Consider the following 19,281-nt stretch of genomic DNA (forward strand, 5'->3'; position numbering starts at 1 on the left):
TTGTTTGTGAAAGACCACAGGCTCCAGTTTGGAGGGAAAGCACCAGGGGGCTTTGGGCTCCAGGGCGTGCCTGCAGAGCAGGGCCACCTGGAGGGTGGAGGGGCCCCTCCTCAGGGCAGGTGGCAGGAGTATGGATGGCCACACCCAATCTGCAGGGCACCCAGCCACCTCGGAAGGCCACCACCTGGTGGCATGAAGCAGGCATGGCAAGTGGACAGACACCCATTCTGGGGGTGTGGTGAGAGTGCGTGCATGCGTGTCCGAGCGCTTGTGCATTTGTATATATTTGTGTGTACACATGCTTCTTTGTGTTTAGGAATGTGTTTGTATTTGTGGACTTGAGGTGTGTTTGTGTGCGTATCTGGAGTATGAAATGGAGTTGTGTGCCTTTGTGTAGTGTGGGCATGTACGTATATCTGCATCGCTTTGTACGTGTGGTTGTGCATTCATATATGTATATTGTGTGTACACATGCACAAGTGTGCACTCTTGAGTGTGGAGAGGCGTGTGTCAGGTCTGGGGGGCAGTCTGTGCATGTATGAGAGGATATTGAATCATGTGCAGGGCACATGTAGGTTTGTCAAGGGGAAGGATATGTGTGGATGCACATGTACTCTGTGTCTGTGATGGTCACACACAAGCATGAGTGTCACCTGTCTCTCACCAGAACCAGGGTCCCTTCCTAGTGACCTGGGCAGTCTCTAGTGTCAGCTCTGAGCAGAGTGAGCCTGGGGCTGGCCTTCAGGACCCAGTGGTCTGGCTCCAGTCTGTTCTTCCTCCTCCCTCTTCCCACCTGGCCCACTCACCACATGGGGGGCGCCGACCCTTGATACTGGACTGGCTAGAAGAGCATGAGTCGTAGTTGGAGAGGGTGCTGGTGGGTGAGCTGAGGTCAAAGTTCAGCGGCTGGACAGACATGGTGGTATTGGGCGAGGACATGCCTGAGTCAGGCTGCTTGGTTTCCAGCTCAGCAGATGGATCCCGGGACAGCACGCGGTGCTCCACGCTCTGAGCAGAAGGAGGGGAGGCCATGAGGACAACCAGACCGAAGACCAGCACACGCTGGGCCAGGGTCTTGCTCAGGCATGCCCTCGCTGTGTGACCTCCGCCAAGCCACTGACCTTTCTGGGCTCCCTCCCCCATTATGAGTGGGTCTTTCAGGCTCTCCCAAGGCTAAGATTTAAGCCCAGCCCCCAATTGTTGTAGGACCATGGGTTCCTGGGAAATTCCTACCCCTGGCCCTCTCTGCTTAGGAGGGTTGAGAAACTGACAGAAGACGGGGCCCTTGGCTGGACCCCAAGGGGAAAAATGCCTATTCCTTCCTCATTGATGGGCAGAGGCCCTGGGCTCCAGTGTTTCTGTAGGGAGGGGACTTGGCTCTGTAGCTGGTAAGAACAGTTGAAGCAGCTGGGGGCAGGGGAGGGGTGCAGGGCCCCACAACTTGCAGGAAAGACTGATCCCCCATTAATTGGCTAGCAATCCCTGTCTCTCCTGGCCCAACTGGGCAAATCCCAACACCAGCCCAGTTCCTGTGTCCTGAAGGGACCCTTGGGGAAAGGGTGGGGCCTGGCGTGGCCCAGCTGAACTAAGTGGGCAGCCCAAGCTGAGGCTGCCAAGTGAGCCATCCCCCAGCACTGTCAGTGCCCCTGCCCACAGGCCTGACCCTCCTGGCATGGGAGCGGGCTGGGGTGGGGGCCCTGCTTACGTTGCCCATGCCGGCCCTGCTGCCGGCAAGCCTGCTTGCTCGCTGCTTCTGCCCAGGCCTGCTTCTCCCTGCACTATGGCCCCTCCCTGCCCAAGAAGTGTCACAGGCCCCCCGGGAGGGGAAGGCAGGCCTGGCACCAGGTAACAGCTCGGCGGCCATGCTCATTGGCCCATAATTAGGGGCTCTGTGGGATTGTTTGCCTTTTCTGGGCCAGCATTCTCTGTGGCTAGGATCTATCACTGCTGCTGCTGGGCTCACCAGGGTGAGGGGGCCAGGGCCCCCATACTCCACCCAGTTCACGGAGACCAGCCCTGCCACCCACCCCATGAGCCAAGGGGAGCCATAGGAGCTGGGATTGGAGGAAGGGCAGCTGAAGATGTTCTTTTCTTGGCTGACAGCAGTGGGCACTGGGAGTGCCAGGCCTGACCACATGGCTAACAGAGGTTAGGGACATGGGCTCTGTAGCATGGGACAATGACATGGGTAGCTACATGACCTTGGGCAAGTCATTTATCCTTTCTGTACTTGAGTTTCTTCATCTATAAATGGGATAACAGTACTGCCTGCCCCATTAGGTTATGAAAAAGATTTTAGAAGTCAGTGAAGTGCCAGGGCATGATAAATTCCTACGTGTCAACTCTTAGTATTAATTTACTGTGAAGATTAACTGAGATTACGCCATAAAGCACTAGGCAGGGTACTTGCCAGAGTCAGATTTCAAGGAATGGTGCTTATTGCCGGCAGCTACAGTCAGGAGGGGATGGCGGTGGGGAGGGGGGAACTGGGACTCTGTGCCACTCCCACTCCCCTCCCCAACAGAATCACACTCTCGCAACTGGAAGAAATTTACCTCTGGCGCAGAAATGCCCGTCGTGGTGTTTACCCCTGCTTGTATACCCTGTTGACAGGGAGCTCACTACCTGTTGGACCACTACTCTCTCTGGGTGGCCTTTTCTGGGGGAAATTCCTCCTCTGGTCCAGGTGTACTCTCCGACCCTTGGGCCTTGCTGTGTTCTGGAATCCTCAGAATCAGAGTGCCCCCATGTGCTCACGGATAGGGCAGACAGCACTCTAGGCAGCGAGCCATCCCACCTTCTCTTCTCCAGGCCTCATTTTGCAGCCCCTCTCACTGTCCTTCCGAAGGCCCCTGTGGGGCCCTCCCTCTTGCCCCAAAGCAGGCATTGCACCAGATGAGGCAGAACCCTGGACTTGGAGCCACCCACATCTGAGCGCAAGTCCCAGTGGGTTACTTCATGGCTGTGTAATCATAACAAAATAAAAACAGTAACACAGGTTTCTAGTTATGAAGTAGCCACGAGTGAACATACAGTGTAGTGGTCAAGAGAGGTGGCTCCAGGCCAGGCCGCTGGGCTACATCATTTAATAGCTGTGTGACCTTGGGTCTCCCCGAGACTCAGTCTATCCATCTGTGAAATAGGGACACTAACAGTACCTACCTCGGAGGGTGGTGGTGAGAATTAAATGAGCTATCCATGTGGACTGTGGTCAGCTAAATGAACTGGGCTGTTCCCATTAGTACATGCCTTGTGACTTCTCTGAGCCTTCGTTCTTATTAGGATGACGCTAATCCTCCTACCCTTGGTCTTTTTGCCTCCACTCCCCACTCCTCACTGGTCAGTGGTCTGAGCTGAGTGGTCATGTGGGGTAATGGTCTAAGGCCCTTACTCTTTGTGTGACCTCAGGCAAGGGGCTTCACATCCTTGAATCTCAGCTTCTTCGGTGGTAAAAGGGGTAACAACACATACCTATGTAGGGAGGTTGGGGTGGGGTGGGGGGTGAGATAACGCGGGGAGCAGCGCCCAGGTGGTACCAGGTTCTCCACGGTGCGCAGGTAGCGGGTGCAGTGGTTGTGGCCATTGTAGTTCGAGAGGTCGGCGGCCGTGTACCCATCGCGGTCGCGGACGTCCAGCTCCGCGCCGTTCACTACTAGGATCTGGCAGCACTGCGGGGGCACGCAGTGAGCACGCCTGGCAGCTAGCCGGAACCCCGGGACGCTAGCCCAGACCCGCGCCAGGGCCGGGCTCTACTGAGAGAGTGGCGCCAGCAGAGGGCGCCCGCCCTTCCCACCCAAGGCCCAGGCCCGGCCCCGCCCCCGGTCCGGCCCCGCCCCCCGCCCCGCCCTCACCTCTAGCTCCCCGTTTTCAGCGGCGTCGTGCAGCGGCGTCCCGCCCCAGAGGTCAGCCGAGATCTCGCCGCCGTGTAGCAGTAGCCAGCTGAGCACTTTGGTGTGGCCGCGGCTCGCCGCAAAGTGCATGGCCGTGGCGCCATCCTTGTCCTGCTCGGACAGGCTCACGTCGGTGCAGCTCACCTGGGCGGGAGGAGCGAGGGAAAGAGGGACTGGGGCTGGGCGCCAGGCCCCTCCTGGTCCCACCCCCGTCCCTTGCAGGCTTTGTCCCCTCCCGAGCCCTGCCCTGCCCTGCCCTGTCTCCGAGCTCACCAGCCACACGATGACCGGGCTGTGGCCCATCTGTGCCGCGGCGTGCAGCGGGGTCATGCCGTCGTGGGCGCTTATGTGCGGGTCCGCGCCGCACTCCTGCACCAGGTACTGCGTCACCTCTAGGTGGCCCTCCTGGCAGGCCAGGTACAGGGGCGTGGCACCGTTCTTGGTTTGGACATTCACTCCCCTGAGGACAGGAAGCACCCACTGAGGCTCTCAGCACCCGCCCCCCTCTAAACGCCTGCTTATGCCCCTCGCCCGCTTTGGGGGAGCTCTGGGGGGCTGGCAGGGTAGGTCTGATAGGGCCTAGTCACTAGGCCCAGATGTTTCTGAGTCCCTCTGGACTCAGGCCTGTGCCAGCCTCCCTCAGGGGGACCCTCTGGCTGTCCCCTCTCCCGGCAGCCTCCTTTCTGTAATTCACATCTGACTGGGCTAGTCCTCGCCCTCAGTAAATAGCCCACCTTTTTACCAAGGTCTACAAGGACAGGTGACCTGGACGGGCCCTATCTTTCCAGCCACACTGACACTAAGTACCCACACCTGCTGTCTGCCCTCTATGCCTTTGATCATGCCCCCCCCACCCCCCCCCCCACCCGTCTGGAATGCCCTTCCCTCCTTCTCCCTCTTTAAGACAGTACAGGTGCCTGCCTGCCCTGATGCTTCCAGGCAGAGCTGACCTTTCTCGACTCTGCCCCATACTGCCTTGGGCCCTCTCCATGGACACCTGTTATGCCTGGTTAACCATAACTAATTTTGCCCCCTCCCTCCCCCAGAAGGCTGAGTTCCCAGGGGACAGAGTGGTAGGGTTGCCAAACAAAACACAGGATGCCCAGTTAAACCTGAAAATCAGATAAACAACAAATCATATTTAAAGTATATGCCAAATATTGCATAGGATATACTAAAACATGATTTATTGTTTATCTGAAGTTAAAATTCAATTGGCTATCCTAGTTGTTTTTAATTTGGCCATCCTGCACGTGGCCACCACTTACTGAGCACTTCCGTGTGCTGTGATATTAGCAGGCAGATGCACTCTCAATGCCCTGACTTAGGTCCTACTGTCATTCCCATTTGCAGAGGGGCAGTTGAGGCTCAGGGGCTGCAACAAGCCTAAAGTCACACAGCTGGCAAGTGGCACGTGAGTGCACATCTGTCTGTGTGATACAGCACCTGGCACACAGTAGGCATGCAGGGAGTGAAGAGAGGGCATTCCATCCCTTCACTCCCTGGGGCCTAGTGTGGAGCTGTCACCGCCCCTCATCCCTGTTCCCTAGCTCCCACAGAAGGGTCCTAACTGGGGAACAGGGAACCAACCCCATGAGATGGAGTGCTGCTGGGAGATGGGGAAGCTGGCCTGGCCAGTCTGGCTGAGCCTCAGTTTTTCTGACTTCACAATGGGTGCAGACAGCCCAGGGTGCAGTTACCAGAATCGGCCACAAGGTGGAGCCACAATCTAAGCTCAGACCCAAGAGCTGCCCACTGCCTGCCCCAGTGACTCTAAACTCAGGGTAGGTGCTGGGTCCTACCGTGTTGGATCAGCCTTCTGTGCCCCAGGAAGTGCAATTCCTCATGCAACTTCACACCCTCTCATCCATCTGTCTCTGCCATCTATCCACTCACTTCATCAATCACATGCTCCATCCACTCCCTCCGCCCTCCCTCATACAATTGTCAACACCTCTGTCTATTAAACACGGGCACCAGGCCACCCATTCCTCCTCTATCTGTCCACTCACTCAACCTCTTGTCACCTCCACCATGACTTGTCCCCTCCTACTCACCACCCCAACCTCCCAGCTGACTTCTCCCTGTCCCTAAAATCCTGGCCCCTGTCCACTACCCTGACCCCTGACCCCAGATCCCCACTGAGCACCCAGTCCATGCTCTCTTCTTCCTCCTGATGTGGGCAGCCCCTCCCCAGACACACAGCTGCCATTTGCTGGGGATAATGCTGAGCCTGGCACTTCACACATTTGGGCAGGAATAGGGACCATGCCTGGATGCTCTCCATTACTCCACCCGTGTCAAGGTCAGAGTGGTGCTTACGAGCCGGCGCTGCATATGGAGGTAAAGACCATGGACCCTCCTCTCCTCAGGAAAACACTGGCTCGGGGCCACCGGCCTCCACTCCCCAGTGCCAGCGGCGCCCCCCCCTCCCACACACACACATTCACATGCTGGTGCGTCAGTAACAGCCTGTTCAATATTTCATGACCGACACTCAGTGGCCTGAATTATTCACCCCGTAACCAAGGCACAGGGTCCTGGGGAGTGGAGGCTAAGGCTGGAGGGAGCCAGCACCCAGGGCCCATTGGGCTCTCTCTGGGCATGCCCAAAGCAATGTACACAGGTCCAGGCGCCAGATCCGCCAGGAGCCCTGCCCTCCCAGCACCTCCTGCTTGGCAGGTATCCATGACCCAGGGGTGCCCAGCCAGCCTGAGAAGGTCTGAGAAAGTCTGAGAAGCTGTCACAGAGCAGGACCCAGGCAGGAGGGGGTGGTTGTGCCCACAGCCTCCTGCCTGGACACTGGCGGGCACCCCCAGGTAGAGTCCCTAGTACAGGGTAAGTACTTAATAAATGTTTGAGCTTATCACCATTACTATTAGCATTTCAGCCTCGGCACTCAGGACCCCCACCGTGGAGTCACAGCTCCAGCCTGGGAGACCCCGGACACGGGGCAGATACGATGATGGGCCAGGGTGGGAAAGGGGGTCCCAGCCTTGTTACCCTCTTCTACCTCAGCCTGACGGCAAGAAGGTGGCTATCCTCATGCTCTCTGGGAAAAATTATAAAACTGTGGATGAGCATAAGGAAATAAATGAATGGATTTAGATGGAAATATGAATTTATAATAGTGATAATAATCATTGATAATAGTGATAACAGGTGCCATTTATCGAACAATCTCTCTGTTCCAAGCACTGCGGTGAGCATAATCACATTCTCTCATCTCGTCTTTGTAAAATGACCTTATGGAGTAGGTGTTAGCATTGCTCCCCTTTTATAGATGGGGAAACTGAGGCACAGAGGGCTAAGATCACTTAATCAGAGAGTGGTAGAGAAGGACCTGGCTATGAAAAGGACATTGGGGGCCGGCCCGGTGGCTCAGGCGGTTAGAGCTCCCTGCTCCTAACTCCGAAGGCTGCTGGTTTGATTCCCACATAGGCCAGTGGGTTCTCAACCACAAGGTTGCCAGTTCAACTCCTCGACTCCCGCAAGGGATGGTGGGCTGTGTTCCCTGCAACTAGAAAACGGCAACTGGAGTTGAGCTGTGCCCTCCACAACTAAGACTGAAAGGACAACAACTTGACTTGGAAAAAAGGCCTGGAAGTGAAGTACACACTGTTCCCCAATAAAGTCCTGTTCCCCTTAAAAAAAAAAAAAGAAGTGAAAGGAGATACTGGTACCCCACTGTGTTAAAAAAAAAAAAAAAAGGACATTGGCTGCCCCCACCCAAGCTGTGCCATAGTCTTGCCTCTTGTCTCTTTGGCTTCTCAAAGCCATCCATCCACGGAGGGCAACATGCATCCATGAGGCATACTTGGAGAGCCCTCATCATGCACCTGGTGTCATGTTGTACTTTCGGATCCCTCCTCCCTGTGCCTCTGCGGGGAGGCACTGCTGGCCTGGGGTATCCAAGCACGAGTCACTGCCTAGAGGAGAGTGACCTCTGGTCTCAAGACCCACCCGGCTCCAGCCCATTAAGTTCCAGCCATGGTGACTGCCTCGGGGCTCCCTGCCCCTGGCCTCAGCCTCTGCTCACCACCCTGACTCTGCAGCTCCCTGCACAGGGCCCTGGAGAGTTCTTTACCCTCCCGAGCCTCAGTTTCCACATATGGCAAATGAGCATCACAATTGTCCAGCCTCTCCATGCCTCTTGTGAGAGAACGGAAGGGGAAGCTTTGCAAAGTTTCACATTTTCTCTGAGGGGAAGCGGGTCTGGCTTTTTTTTTCGTACCGCTGTCACATCCTGACCTGCCACCCCCCCCACCCACCCATCTTCTGGGCCATGCTATCAAACCTGGCGGTTTTCCCATCCTCATCTGACGTGGCCACTCCCTAACAGGTGCCACACCCCCTCTCCTGAACACCTGCTCCTGCTGGCTTCCCAGACAAGACTCACCAGCTTCAGTGTTCTGTGCTGGGCCCTCAGCTCCCGCCCAACAGACCCCCAAATGTCGGGGTGCTCTAGGGCTTCCTTTCTAAGTGCATTCTCCCCTGGTGAGGTCATCTGCTTCCCGGAGTCAAAAGCCACCTTGCTCCAATGCCACACATCTCTTCAGCTTGGACCTGGAGTCTGCATCCGGCCCCCACATGTGCCCACTCGTCTGTCTATGCGTTGACCAGGCTTCTCGAAATTTCTGTGCCTAGAACAGACCTCTGCATTTCTCCCTCAAGCCCTCCCCCACCTCGCTGCCCGGGTTTCAGCAAAGAACACCAGCCACCCTTCTCCTTGACCCCAAGCCGTAGGGGTCTTTGGAGACGCTTGACCCTTGACCTACCCCGTTGTAAGTCTGAAGCTCCCTAGCAATGATCACATAAATCATGATTTCTTTTTTCTTTCCTTTGGGAAGAAAGATGACATGGACAAACTGTAACTATTAAGCAAGTCACCCTCTGGTGACACAAAAGAAACATGGGATGCTAGACAGAGTTTGTTGGAAATCTCTGTCCAAGGTCGGTGCCAGCTTATTGTTACTGTTGCCACAAGGAACAAGCAGTGATCTGCCCACAAAACCAGACTCAGGTCCAACAGCGTTTTGAGTGCCCCTCCCCACTGCCAATAATTTCTGCCCCAAGGGAGGACAGAAAAGGGCTGCTGCCCAACAGGATTAGCTCTCATTGTTGGGAAAGGCTGCTCTGAACAGAAGGTCACGCAGCTCTGGCAGCTCTCCCTCTCTTGGCTTACTTGAAAAGATCCCACATTCAGGAAGAAATGCAGCCTGCTCTGAGGAAGGTTCTAGAACCGTCCTAGGCACCATGTTCCCATGCCAAATCTTTGTATGGCTGGCCCGCTTCTTATTCAGCTCTCAGCTCCTCAGACAGACCTTCCTTGAAAGCTTCAGTCTAAAGAACACCCTCATCGCTTTCTACCAAACGACCCTGTGTCACCTTATAGCACTTGTCACTCTTGAATGGTCTTGTGCACTTTTCATTTATTCCAGGGCACACACACCAGGAAGCTGCCACATGCCAGGACGGGCAGAGCAGTGAAAACATCAGGAGCTGGCTCCCTCAGAACTCAGTCCCACCGGGGCTGCCAGGTGGCAAACCAACACACACGTGAGCAAATGAGCAAGAACCTCCCTGAATGTGGTGGTGTCCCCAGTCTGTCTCCTTGTTCATCCCCTGAAAGTCAGCTCCGCGAGGCTGTGAGGGCCTGCGACATCCCTGGCACTGACGGGGCTGGGGGGCACCCAGGATGTGCTCCGTTGCTACTTGTTGAATGAAAAAATGTGGGAGGCAGATGGGCAGCCAGGCAGCTTTGTGATGACGCTTCCTCACACCTGGCTTCAGCTGCTAGAGCAGGTTAGGTCCAGCTGTCAGATGGGCCCAGGGAGGCTGGGAAGGGAGTGCTGTCTGAGGTCACATGCCGTGAGCAGCAGGCAGGGCTGTACAAGACCCAGCATTCCAGGCTCGTCGTTTATTCAACAAATATTTACTATGTGTGTCAGGCACTGGGCATACAGGATGGGGAAGACGAGGTCTGCTCTCGTTAGTCAGGGAGAGAGGCGGTAAGAGAATGCACAGAGACGTAGAGAATGTAATGACAGGTAATATCAGGGTGCTGGGGAAAATAAGGCAGGAAGACGGGGAGTAAGTGTGTGTTGTGGGGCAAGTTACAATCTAAAGGAGGCTCAGGGCAGGCCTTACTGAGAAGGGGAGCCGGAGCAAGGACCTGAAGGGGAGAGAGGCTCTCTGGGGAAGAGTTCCAAGTGGAGGGAACAGCCAGTGCGAAGGCCACAGGGCGCTGGCCTGTTGGAGCAGCAAGGCCAGGTGGGGCAGAGTAGGTGATAAGGGAGCAGCTGGCGGTGAGCTGTGGGGGACCAGATTGAGGAGGGCCTCTGTGCCATTGTATGGAAGTGGCCTTCCCTGTCAGGGAATGGAGAGACTGGGGCCCGTCCAGCGAGCTCACCTGCAGTCTCAAAGGCAGAGGGAGTCGGACAGGAAGAGGGCAAGGGCTGGGGCTGGGGAGCAGCTGGGGCCCCAGTGACCTGACAGGCTTGGACAAGGAGCTGCTGGTGGAGGTAAAGGCTGTCCCCACGAAGAGGGGCTTCTCCTGACTCCACCGGGTCTCTCCTTTCTCAGAGCATCCACCTGGGCCAGGGTCCCCAGTGTGGACATGCCAGCTCAGGCTCTACCCCAGGCACTGCTGCCCAAGTGACCTCAACAAACACCAAGGGTAGACCGGGGGCGTGGTCACTGAGAACGAATGAGGCCCCACAGCCTGTGGCAGAAACAGGTTCCCAACAGGGAAGGGGCAGCCCCAGGCCCAGAGACTCCAGCCTTCTAAGGAGGAGCTGAGCCATAGGCCCTGGGGTTTCCTAAGGGGTGAGCATCTAGGTTTCCTGCTCAAGGTTGGGGAGTGCCTGAACCCCTCCGGCTGGGCTATGGGAGCAGCCAGGCTCCACGAAACTTTGCACTAAGGAAGGAAAACAGGGATTTCCAGCAAACTTGGAAGGTCCTGAAGGATTAGGACCTGGAACAAGAGTGGGAGACAGACCCAGAGAAGGGGTGCAATTTGACTTAGGCCGCATAGTGAACCAGGGGGACCTCGTCCACTCAACTTGCTTCTCTGAAACACCTTTTCTGTATCTGTCAGCTCCATGAAGTAGGGTTATTTGTTTGGTTTATTCACATGTCCCTGGGACTTAGAATATTTTCTGGCACAGAGTAGATGCTCAATAAACATCAGTTGAATGAGTCAATCTGTAAAATGGGTTGATTATAAAGCTACTACCTAGGATGATTGTAAGGCTCAGACTACTGCTTGGTGCTATGCTCCCAGTCGGCACTCAGCAGGTAGGAGCTGTTCAGAGTTTATCCTGACTTCTGGCCAGGGCACTTTCTAATCTCTGTCCTGGGGCAGGGTTGGCCTCGGGCAAAGAGGGCACCTGCAGGGCGTTGGAGTTGATACAAATCTTTGGGCAGACTGGTTCTCCAGCTCCTTGTGATTGGCAGAGCGTGGGGCCTCCGGGGAAGGAAGAGCCCTGAGCCCCACCCCCCACTCTCCCAAGCCTCAGCCTCAAAGCTCATGCCAGGGGTCCCCGCTGAGCTCCAGGCTTCCCTCCGGCTGCAGGGGGAGATATTTCCTGGGTCCCAGAACCCTTCCAGCAGGATGGTCAGGAGCTCTTAGTGCTACCTGCTCTCTCGCTTCTTAGTCTGACCTGACTGGTTCCCCTCCACCAGCCACTGGTGTTCCTGGCCGAGAGATGACCCTCCTAACTCCATCTTCCTTACACCCAGGGTCCAAAATGGCCCCAACGCAGCTCCTGCCAGCCTCTGTGCCTCCAACTTAGGGACCCTCTCTGCAGGGAGATCAGATGGAGGGTCCCACGAGGCAGCAGCCCCCAAGGTCACCGTGGCAATTCCTCTGCCTCTGGGAGGATTTGCCCAATAGACCGGGACAGACTGGAGAAGGGGTGCGTAGGTAGGTGCAGGGTGTTCCTGCAGTCTCAAGCCCTTTCTGACACCCCAAAGTGCAGCCTGACATTAGCTGAGCCCTCCCCTGAGGCCACCCAGCCCCCCTTCTCCTCCAGCAGCTTGTCATTGGCATGGCCCAAGGCCACCACCCACTGCCTCCTGGGTGGGATCGAGTTTCCCACTGGTAGGGCTGGGAGCCCTTCCTCCCTCTCCCGCCCACCAGGGAGAGCTGAGCCCTTGTGAATAATTCACAGGCTTCACAGCAGGCCCGGATGGCTCACGAGAGCAGGGTGATGGGGAGCTGAACGCTCTGGAGCCAGGCTGCCTGGGTCCTCTGATTGTGCCCTGCGGCCTAGGGCAGCCCACAGCCTCCCCTCCCCAGTGCCCTGCCCTGGGGCTTCCAGCCTCGTGGAGGAGGCGTCTCCACCCCCAAAGTAGGAGGCTAAGTGGACAGGGGTTTCTACCTCCCCTACCAGCAGGCTCCACCCCAATTCCCAGCCACTCCTCCTGCCTGAGCCCAACCTGGCAACCACACAAAAGCGGCCCCTTATCAGCCAGGTCACACACCACTGCAGAACGGACCTGCTGTCCACTTCCCTGAGATTCATGGCGGCCGCTGGGAGGGGCTGGCGGCTCATCAGCCCAGGCCATCTGGCCAGAGTCAACACTTGGCCCAATCACGGCTAGCACCTAGGAGGGGCCAGGGTCCCCAAGGCCAGAGTCTTTCTAAGGCTAGGGTCCCAGTCCGTAGAAGGCTCATGGCTTATCTAGGCCCCAAGTTTTTCCCTGAGGAGGGGTTCTGGGGCCAGCCAGGTGTTCCCCCGACTCCCTTCCCACCCCAGTTCCTCATCAGCATTTCCAGGGGTGGTCTCAGAGCCCCTCAGTTCACACTGTTTGGGCTAAGTTGGCATCACCACCAGCCCGGCTTTTTGGGGCCCATTATGTGTGATGGGGGAAGCTGGCAGGTGCAGGAGGGTGACCACAGCCCTTCCCTCCCCTCTCAGGACCTCTGTGTCCTCTGTGTTAACAGAAGCATGAGAATCGCCATGGTGGGGTGGGGGCATGTCACAGGTGCTGCTCCCCAGCCCAACCCCTAAGAGTCTAACTCGGGAGTCTGGGATCACGCCTCCCCCAGGGGTGCTGCTGGTACCAGGTTGGGAGCCTGTTCTTGAGGGTCTTGGGGGCCTCCTACACTAAATCCACCGACTTGAACTTGAACCAAGCTCTAGCTTGTCCAGAAGCAGAGAATTCACATGAAAGTGGTACCAAGTGGCCCCTGGCAGGGATGGCTGTGAAGAGAACCCCTGGCCGGGGGGTGGGTGGGGAACACACCTGCTGGTCTCCCGCTAACCAAACCAGGGGACTCCTTGCTTAGTGAGATGACAGCAGCCGTCCCGGGGCCTTAGGGCTGCCTTATTGCCACACCAGTGTGCCTGGGCCCAAGAGGCTGCCGGCCGCAGCCACAGCCCAGGCTGGCATCCTGCCGGCTCCCTGGTTGCCAGTGGCCCTGCAGGTCCCCTCAGGAGTGAAGCCAGTGGATGGACATCTCACCTGGTGGCTGCTATCCTCCTTAGGCTGTTGCCACTTATGTCCTACACACCCACTTAGACCGACAAAGGTCACTGGTCAGAGCCCCATCTATCAGGTCCCCAAGGCCACTGGTGTCCCACTCCAGACAGGGTCTGGGCGGCTTTCCCCCAGGGCTCTTGGCTCCCCTCAGCTGTACCTAAGACCTGGCTCCGTCCCTCCCCCAGGACCCCCCATGACTCCCCTGCTCTGCGTTGAGCCCCATTCTTCTACATGCCCCCACCCCACCCTGCGGAGCTGCTCAGGCCGGCCACTCAGGCTAAGTGCCCCCAGACGTCTGGGAGCCTTAATTGTGGGAATGGGCTGAGGGGCCACAGCAGATGATAAGCTGCTCCTGGCGAGGGGGCTGCGGGGTTAGAGGTGGGGTGTGGGTCTGGGGGCAGCTCTCTCCCTTCACTCCTGGATAATTGCCATGGCTCTTCCTCCACGGCCTTCTTGACTGGGGGTCTAGGAGATGCTCCCATCTCTCATCCCCCCCGGCCCCATTTAGAATAGTCTTGCACATTAGCACAGGCCAGAGCTAGCGGGAGCCACCTGCTGCAGGCTGGTGACCACCCTGGAGTGGAGCAGTGACCTCGGCCTGTGTGTCCAGCCTCCCAGGTGCAGCTGCGTGCTGGGGAGTGTCTGCTTGCAGGGCTCTGGGGCAAGTGGCTGAGGGCAGCCTGCCAGGAGGGGCGAAATCTCAGCTTGGGTAGGAGCCATCACTGGCCTGCCACGGTGATGGCACCTACAGACACGGTCACGCCCCTGGAGTGCTGGAGGGGCATGGCACACTTCAGGCATCCACCACGTCCTGGCCCCCCGCCCCCCGAAGCCCCTTAGGAGGGGTGTCCTTACTCAGGGTGGTGCCTGATGAGAATCCTCAGGGAGGGAAAGTCTCCTTTGGCGGCAGCATAGTGGACGGGCAGGGCGCCCGTGTCTGTGGCCATGGTGGGATCCCCACCGCCGTGACGCAGCAGCCAGTCCACCACCTCGGGGTGGCCGAAGCGGGCAGCCAGATGCAGGACTGTGGCACCAGAATTGTCTTTGTCCTGTGGAACGAGAGCCCGTTAGTCCTAAAGTCTTATCTCTGGCTTAGGCCGTTTCCTGCATCACACCAGCCACTGGTGCAGTTCTATCCTCAGGCGCCTAACTGCCCCTTTGATCCTCAGTCCATAAGCTGCCCACAATGCCATCCATGGTGGGCATTCTGAGGACTGCAGCTCATGACTGTGACGTGCTCCACAAAGTAGGCTTTCAGGACGCGGCACCCTTGTTATTGTTTTAGCCTCTGGCCCAGTGCCACCATGCTTGTTACCCAGGTGCCCAGGGAACACCTGAATGAGCAAATGAAAGCTGCTGGGCCAGGAAGGGTGGGCTGCTGAAGCTGCACCAGGCTGGCATCAGGATTGTGGGGGGCATCCCTGCGTCCAACCCTTACCCCCTCCCTCTCCTCCTCCCCAGGTGCCACATGGAAAGAGGCCTCCAGCTTGGTACACCTCCATCAACACGATGTCAGTGCAGAGAACTGCCTCCCCCAGCAGACTCCCTGCTCCCGCACCGGGGAACAGGCTGTGTTCTTGCCCTGTGGAGGCAGTGGGCAGGGCCTGGGCAGTCAGCCAACGGTGGTAGGTGTGGGCTACAGGCAGCCCCTGGAAGGGGCTCGAGCAAGACCCCCTCCCAGGCACCCCATTGGGGGCGGGGTGACAGTCTGGCCCAGAAGGGCTGAATGTGTCATCATCCGTGGACACCCAGGTGTGTGTGTGCCATGGGAGGAGGTTGGCGGCTGCTGCTTAAGTGACTTGGGCAAGGAGGAGACTCACTGAGAACCCAGAAGTTGGGACTCAGAGGCTGATGCTGAGTTTGGGAGAGTGGGCACGGGTGCTAGAACAGAACGAGCTCCAAGTGCCAAGCACCTGGGATGACGAAGGTGGGCAGGGAGCTGGGCCAGGGCACGGGGAAGGGTTGGGGCAGTAGTGAGAGGTGGGCACGGTTTACTAGAATCAGGGAAGTAAAGCCCCTCTGCCCAGAGACGGCCCTGGGGGACAGGTGTGGGTGAGGCAGCTGGAGGAGAACGTCTGAGGCTCCTGTGAGAAAAGCAGAAGGCAAAGAGTGGACGGAGGGTACGGGGCCCAGGACACAACCAGTAAAGTCGTATCAGGCTATGGGGGCAGGCGGCAGGCAGGCTGGCTGTGAGAAGGAGGCAGGGAGCACAGCGTGAGGCAGAGTGAGGCAGAGCGTAAACAGCTCAGGAAGCCAGGGACCATACCAAACACCCAGGCCCAGGCAGGACCAGAAGCCTGGCTCAGTCTGCCCCTGAGCCCAGGGGATGGGGCTGGCTAGAGGTGACCCTGACAGAACCATGATGAAGTATGCCCTGAGCCCAGCTCTTGAGAAAGGCCCTCGATTCCCACTGGCCTTGGGGACCGGGGGTCTGAAGCTCCAGCGGGTCCCATTGGCTCTGGCCTCTGGGTGGGGGTGACAGTAAGAAGAGGACCCCAGGCCTATGGGCTCTGGCCTGTCCCTGAGGCTCCAACAGCTGTGTAGACCCCAGGAGCCTCACATGCTGTGGCCTGCACCCTAAATCTGCTTATCTCTCCAGGCTGAGCAGGGGCAGGATCGAGGTCACCCACACACACACACACACACTCTTCCACCCCAGCACCGAAGCCTGCTGGGCTTGACGGTGGAAGACTTGATAAGCTGGGCACAAGGCCACCTGCCCCTCCGCCCCTCTGCAATGGTTACAGAGGCTTCCAGCCAAGGCAGGACACCAGGACCACGGAGGCATGCCATCTCCCAAAAGAGTGGGCATGACCATGTGCCAGGAACTCTGATAACAGAGCCAGCCAGGAGATAAGGGGCTGGGCCATCTCCCAGGAAGGGTGGAAGGGAGGCCTTGCCATCCTGAGGGCGAAAGAGGGGGCGGGGACCTGGCATCCTTAGGGTACAGCCAGTGGGCTCAGTTGCCCCTGCCTCTTCTTCCACATCCAGTCAACCCAGTGGTCTTGTTGAGTAGAAAATCACTTCTGGTTCCTGCCTCCACTGACTTTCCCCAACAACCAGAATATCTTCTGATTTCCTACCTCCAGCCTGTGAGGCCCTCTGGGACCTGGGTCTGGTGATTTCTCCCACCCTCATCCCACTCCAAATACCTCCTTGCTGCCTCTGCAACACCACAAGGATGTGTATGCCTTGGGGTTTTGCCTGTCTTGTTCCCTGTGCTTGAACTATCTAATCATCACTGAGCCACTTCCTTCTCATCAGCCAGGACTCCCTGCAGAGGTCACTCCTCAGAGGGGCCTTCGCTGGCCACTTTGCCCAAGCAGCTCCCTGACGCTCCCCATCGCATGGCCCGCAGTACCTGATGGCATCTGCTTTACTTTTTGGCCTGTGGGTTTGCTGTCTGTTGCCCCAGTGGACTAGCAGCTCCAGGAGGACAGGGACACTGCTGAGTCCCCAGGCCTAATACCTGTTGGGTGCTCTGCTCTGTTTCCCGCAGGAGAGCTGCACATCAGGGCCTGAACTGCCTCCTCCTCCAGCTCTGGGGGCCCAGGCTTACACCAGCCTGGGGGCCACTAAGTGAGACCAGATGGGGTCTTGGGTCAGGAAGATTCAGGCTGGGCTGGAGAAGCAACTTGGCACTGGGAGTCGGGTCAGGTCCTGGGAGGCCTCCATTTACCAGGCCCACCACCCCGCCCCCACACCCCTAGCCTTAGGGACACCTTCGTCTCAGCCTGGGGTGGGCTGTAGGGCTTTGCCCACCTCCCCACCCCCCAGACTTGATCCTGGAGGCCCTTAGTGCTCCGGCCCACTCTCCAGGACTCAGTGCTTTGCCTCCCCAACCACAGATTAAATACTAGCCTAGTTGAACCCCATTCTCTTCTGCTTCCCCGTCACGTGGGTGCTCTTCTAGGCAGTAGCCAGGGTTTGATGGGGCATCTACCCCAGCACTCAACCCTGGAGCACATCTCACCCAGAGCCCTTTGGAAGGAGCTCCAAAGCAGACTCAGTTGGGAGGTGCCCAACACCACCCACCCTTGAGCCATGGCGGGACAGGGGTGTTCCGGGCCAGAACTCTCCTGGGGAGGAAACCCCAGGACGGCCAGGGAGAAGCTCAGACCCACCTGCGCTCTGCAGCCGCCCTGCGAGAGTAGCCACTGCAGGCAGGCGAGGTGGCCAGTGGCGGCGGCGTCGTGGGCGGCCGTAGCGCCATTCCGCGCACGGGCCGCGGCGGGCAAGGCGGCCTCCTCCACCAGGAAGCGCAGACAGTGCAGCTTGCCGGCGCGGGCCGCGTGGTGCACCGGCAGCGCGTCCAGCGGGTCGCGCAGCGAGGGCCCCAGCAGGCCGGCGGCGTGCAGGGACTTCAGCACATCTAGCTCGCCCTGTCGCGCCGCTTGCAGCGCCTGTTCGAGGGCCATCGTACCGCCCGCGGCGCCGCGCCCCACGCTCAGCGCGCTTCCCGGGGCTCCATGCGCCTGTCCTCGGGCACAGGAAAAGTCCGCGGCGCGGCCGTCGGGGCCCTGAGGGTTGGAGGCGGAGCGGCTGTCCGCCGGTTCTCTGCTCCGCACTGCCTCGCCTGCTCCGCTCCGCTTCCGCCGCGCTCTGGATCCAGGCCCCCAGGGCACCGGGATTAAGCCTCGGGCCCGCCCCCCGCGCCGCCTCCGTCCCGCCCAGCCCGCCCGTCGCACCGCCCCGGGGGATGCATGGCGGCGCCGAGGCCCGGACTTCGGCGACAGAGGCAAGTGCGCAGAGGGACTTTTCTCCTAACTTAACCTCGCGTAAAAATGGAGACCCCAGAGAGCGGACAAACGGGGCTTGATTTCGAGAGCCACCCAGGCGCTGGCGTGCGGAGCCCGCGGACAGATTCATTTCAAACCGGTGTCCACTACGTGCGTTCCAGGCGCTGGGGACACAAACTAGCAAAACAGTGATCTCAATTCCAGAAAGTGACAAAGCACCATTAGAACAGGAATACAGGGTGACAGGGAATGAGTTATAAGAAGCTATGAGGGTGGTCAAGTCAGGGCCGATATGAGAAGGCGCCCTGGGCTGTGTTTTGAGTGGTAAGAAGTGGCATTCCAGGCAGGGGGCCAGCGGGAGCAGGCCTAACAAGTCCCCAGGGGCTCTGGGTCTAGGCCCCAGTGGGTACAACAGGTGCTGGGCTCTCAGACCTCCTGAGACCCTCAGTCCCCAAGAACTGCCCTCAGAGCCTCCAGCAGGGAGGGAGGGAGAGGAGGAAAGGAAGGGAATGCCTGGTGAAGTGCAGATTTCCAGATCTAGAGGGTTGAGTTCAGCAAGTACTCAGAGCTGCTGTCTGAAGTGACAGGAGTTAGCTGTGAGCTTGAGAGCCTGGGACTGCCAAATGGAGAGAAGGGAGAACAAGGAGGTCCGTGGGGAGATGCCCCAGAGCAGTCACCAGGAGAAGGGGGCCAGGACCCCTCCCAGAGGACAAAGGAAGGCCCTGGGAGGGCAGCAGGCCAGGAGAGCACACGTGGACCAAACCACCCCGCCTGCGTTGTGGGAAGCCCTTCCGGGGAGCTGGAGGGAGACACAGCGGGCTGGACAGGAGGAAGAGCTGCCAGAAGGTGGGGGCTGCGTAGCTGTGGGAGGGCAGTCAACACATCCTGCGACCTTGAAACAGTCTGTGCCCTTCCTTTCCTACCCCCTACCTATCTCCCTACTCCCTCACTGGAGCTCCAAGAGGGACTGGCCCTGGGCTCTTTAACAAGTGCCTAGCTGGCCCACACAGGGCAGCGCTGAAATGTTGCAGAGTGAAGCTGCTTCCAGGAACAGTGGGAATCCTAGTGTGGGACTCCATGGCTGCCTCGGATGCCATTCCCAGAGCTGCCACCTAGTGGCGCCATGCATGTTGGCCTTCTGAGCTCCAAAGCACCCTGTAAAC

General features: G+C 58.4%; 1 protein-coding gene across 4 annotated transcripts in view; it reads right to left on the reverse strand.

Annotated features, from left to right (window-relative positions):
• The window catches only part of LOC109455266 (espin), a 31,219-nt gene extending 13,234 nt beyond the window's left edge, over nucleotides 1-17,985 (reverse strand). For 3 of the 4 annotated variants that reach the window (XM_074334168.1, XM_074334167.1, XM_019746725.2), the window contains exons 1-6: nucleotides 17,504-17,985; nucleotides 14,235-14,428; nucleotides 4,164-4,350; nucleotides 3,852-4,034; nucleotides 3,537-3,668; nucleotides 807-1,008 (exon numbers count right to left, since the gene is read on the reverse strand). In XM_074334168.1, the coding sequence (XP_074190269.1) occupies nucleotides 807-1,008; nucleotides 3,537-3,668; nucleotides 3,852-4,034; nucleotides 4,164-4,350; nucleotides 14,235-14,428; nucleotides 17,504-17,797 (1,192 nt within the window). In that variant the 5' untranslated portion in view covers nucleotides 17,798-17,985. The remainder of the gene's footprint in view (nucleotides 1-806; nucleotides 1,009-3,536; nucleotides 3,669-3,851; nucleotides 4,035-4,163; nucleotides 4,351-14,234; nucleotides 14,429-17,503) is intronic. The other variant, XM_074334169.1, reaches the window with a different exon arrangement.
• Nucleotides 17,986-19,281: the final 1,296 nt, after the last annotated feature.

Source organism: Rhinolophus sinicus, linkage group LG06 (genome assembly GCF_036562045.2).
Source record: "Rhinolophus sinicus isolate RSC01 linkage group LG06, ASM3656204v1, whole genome shotgun sequence".
NCBI classification, from domain to species: domain Eukaryota; kingdom Metazoa; phylum Chordata; class Mammalia; order Chiroptera; family Rhinolophidae; genus Rhinolophus; species Rhinolophus sinicus.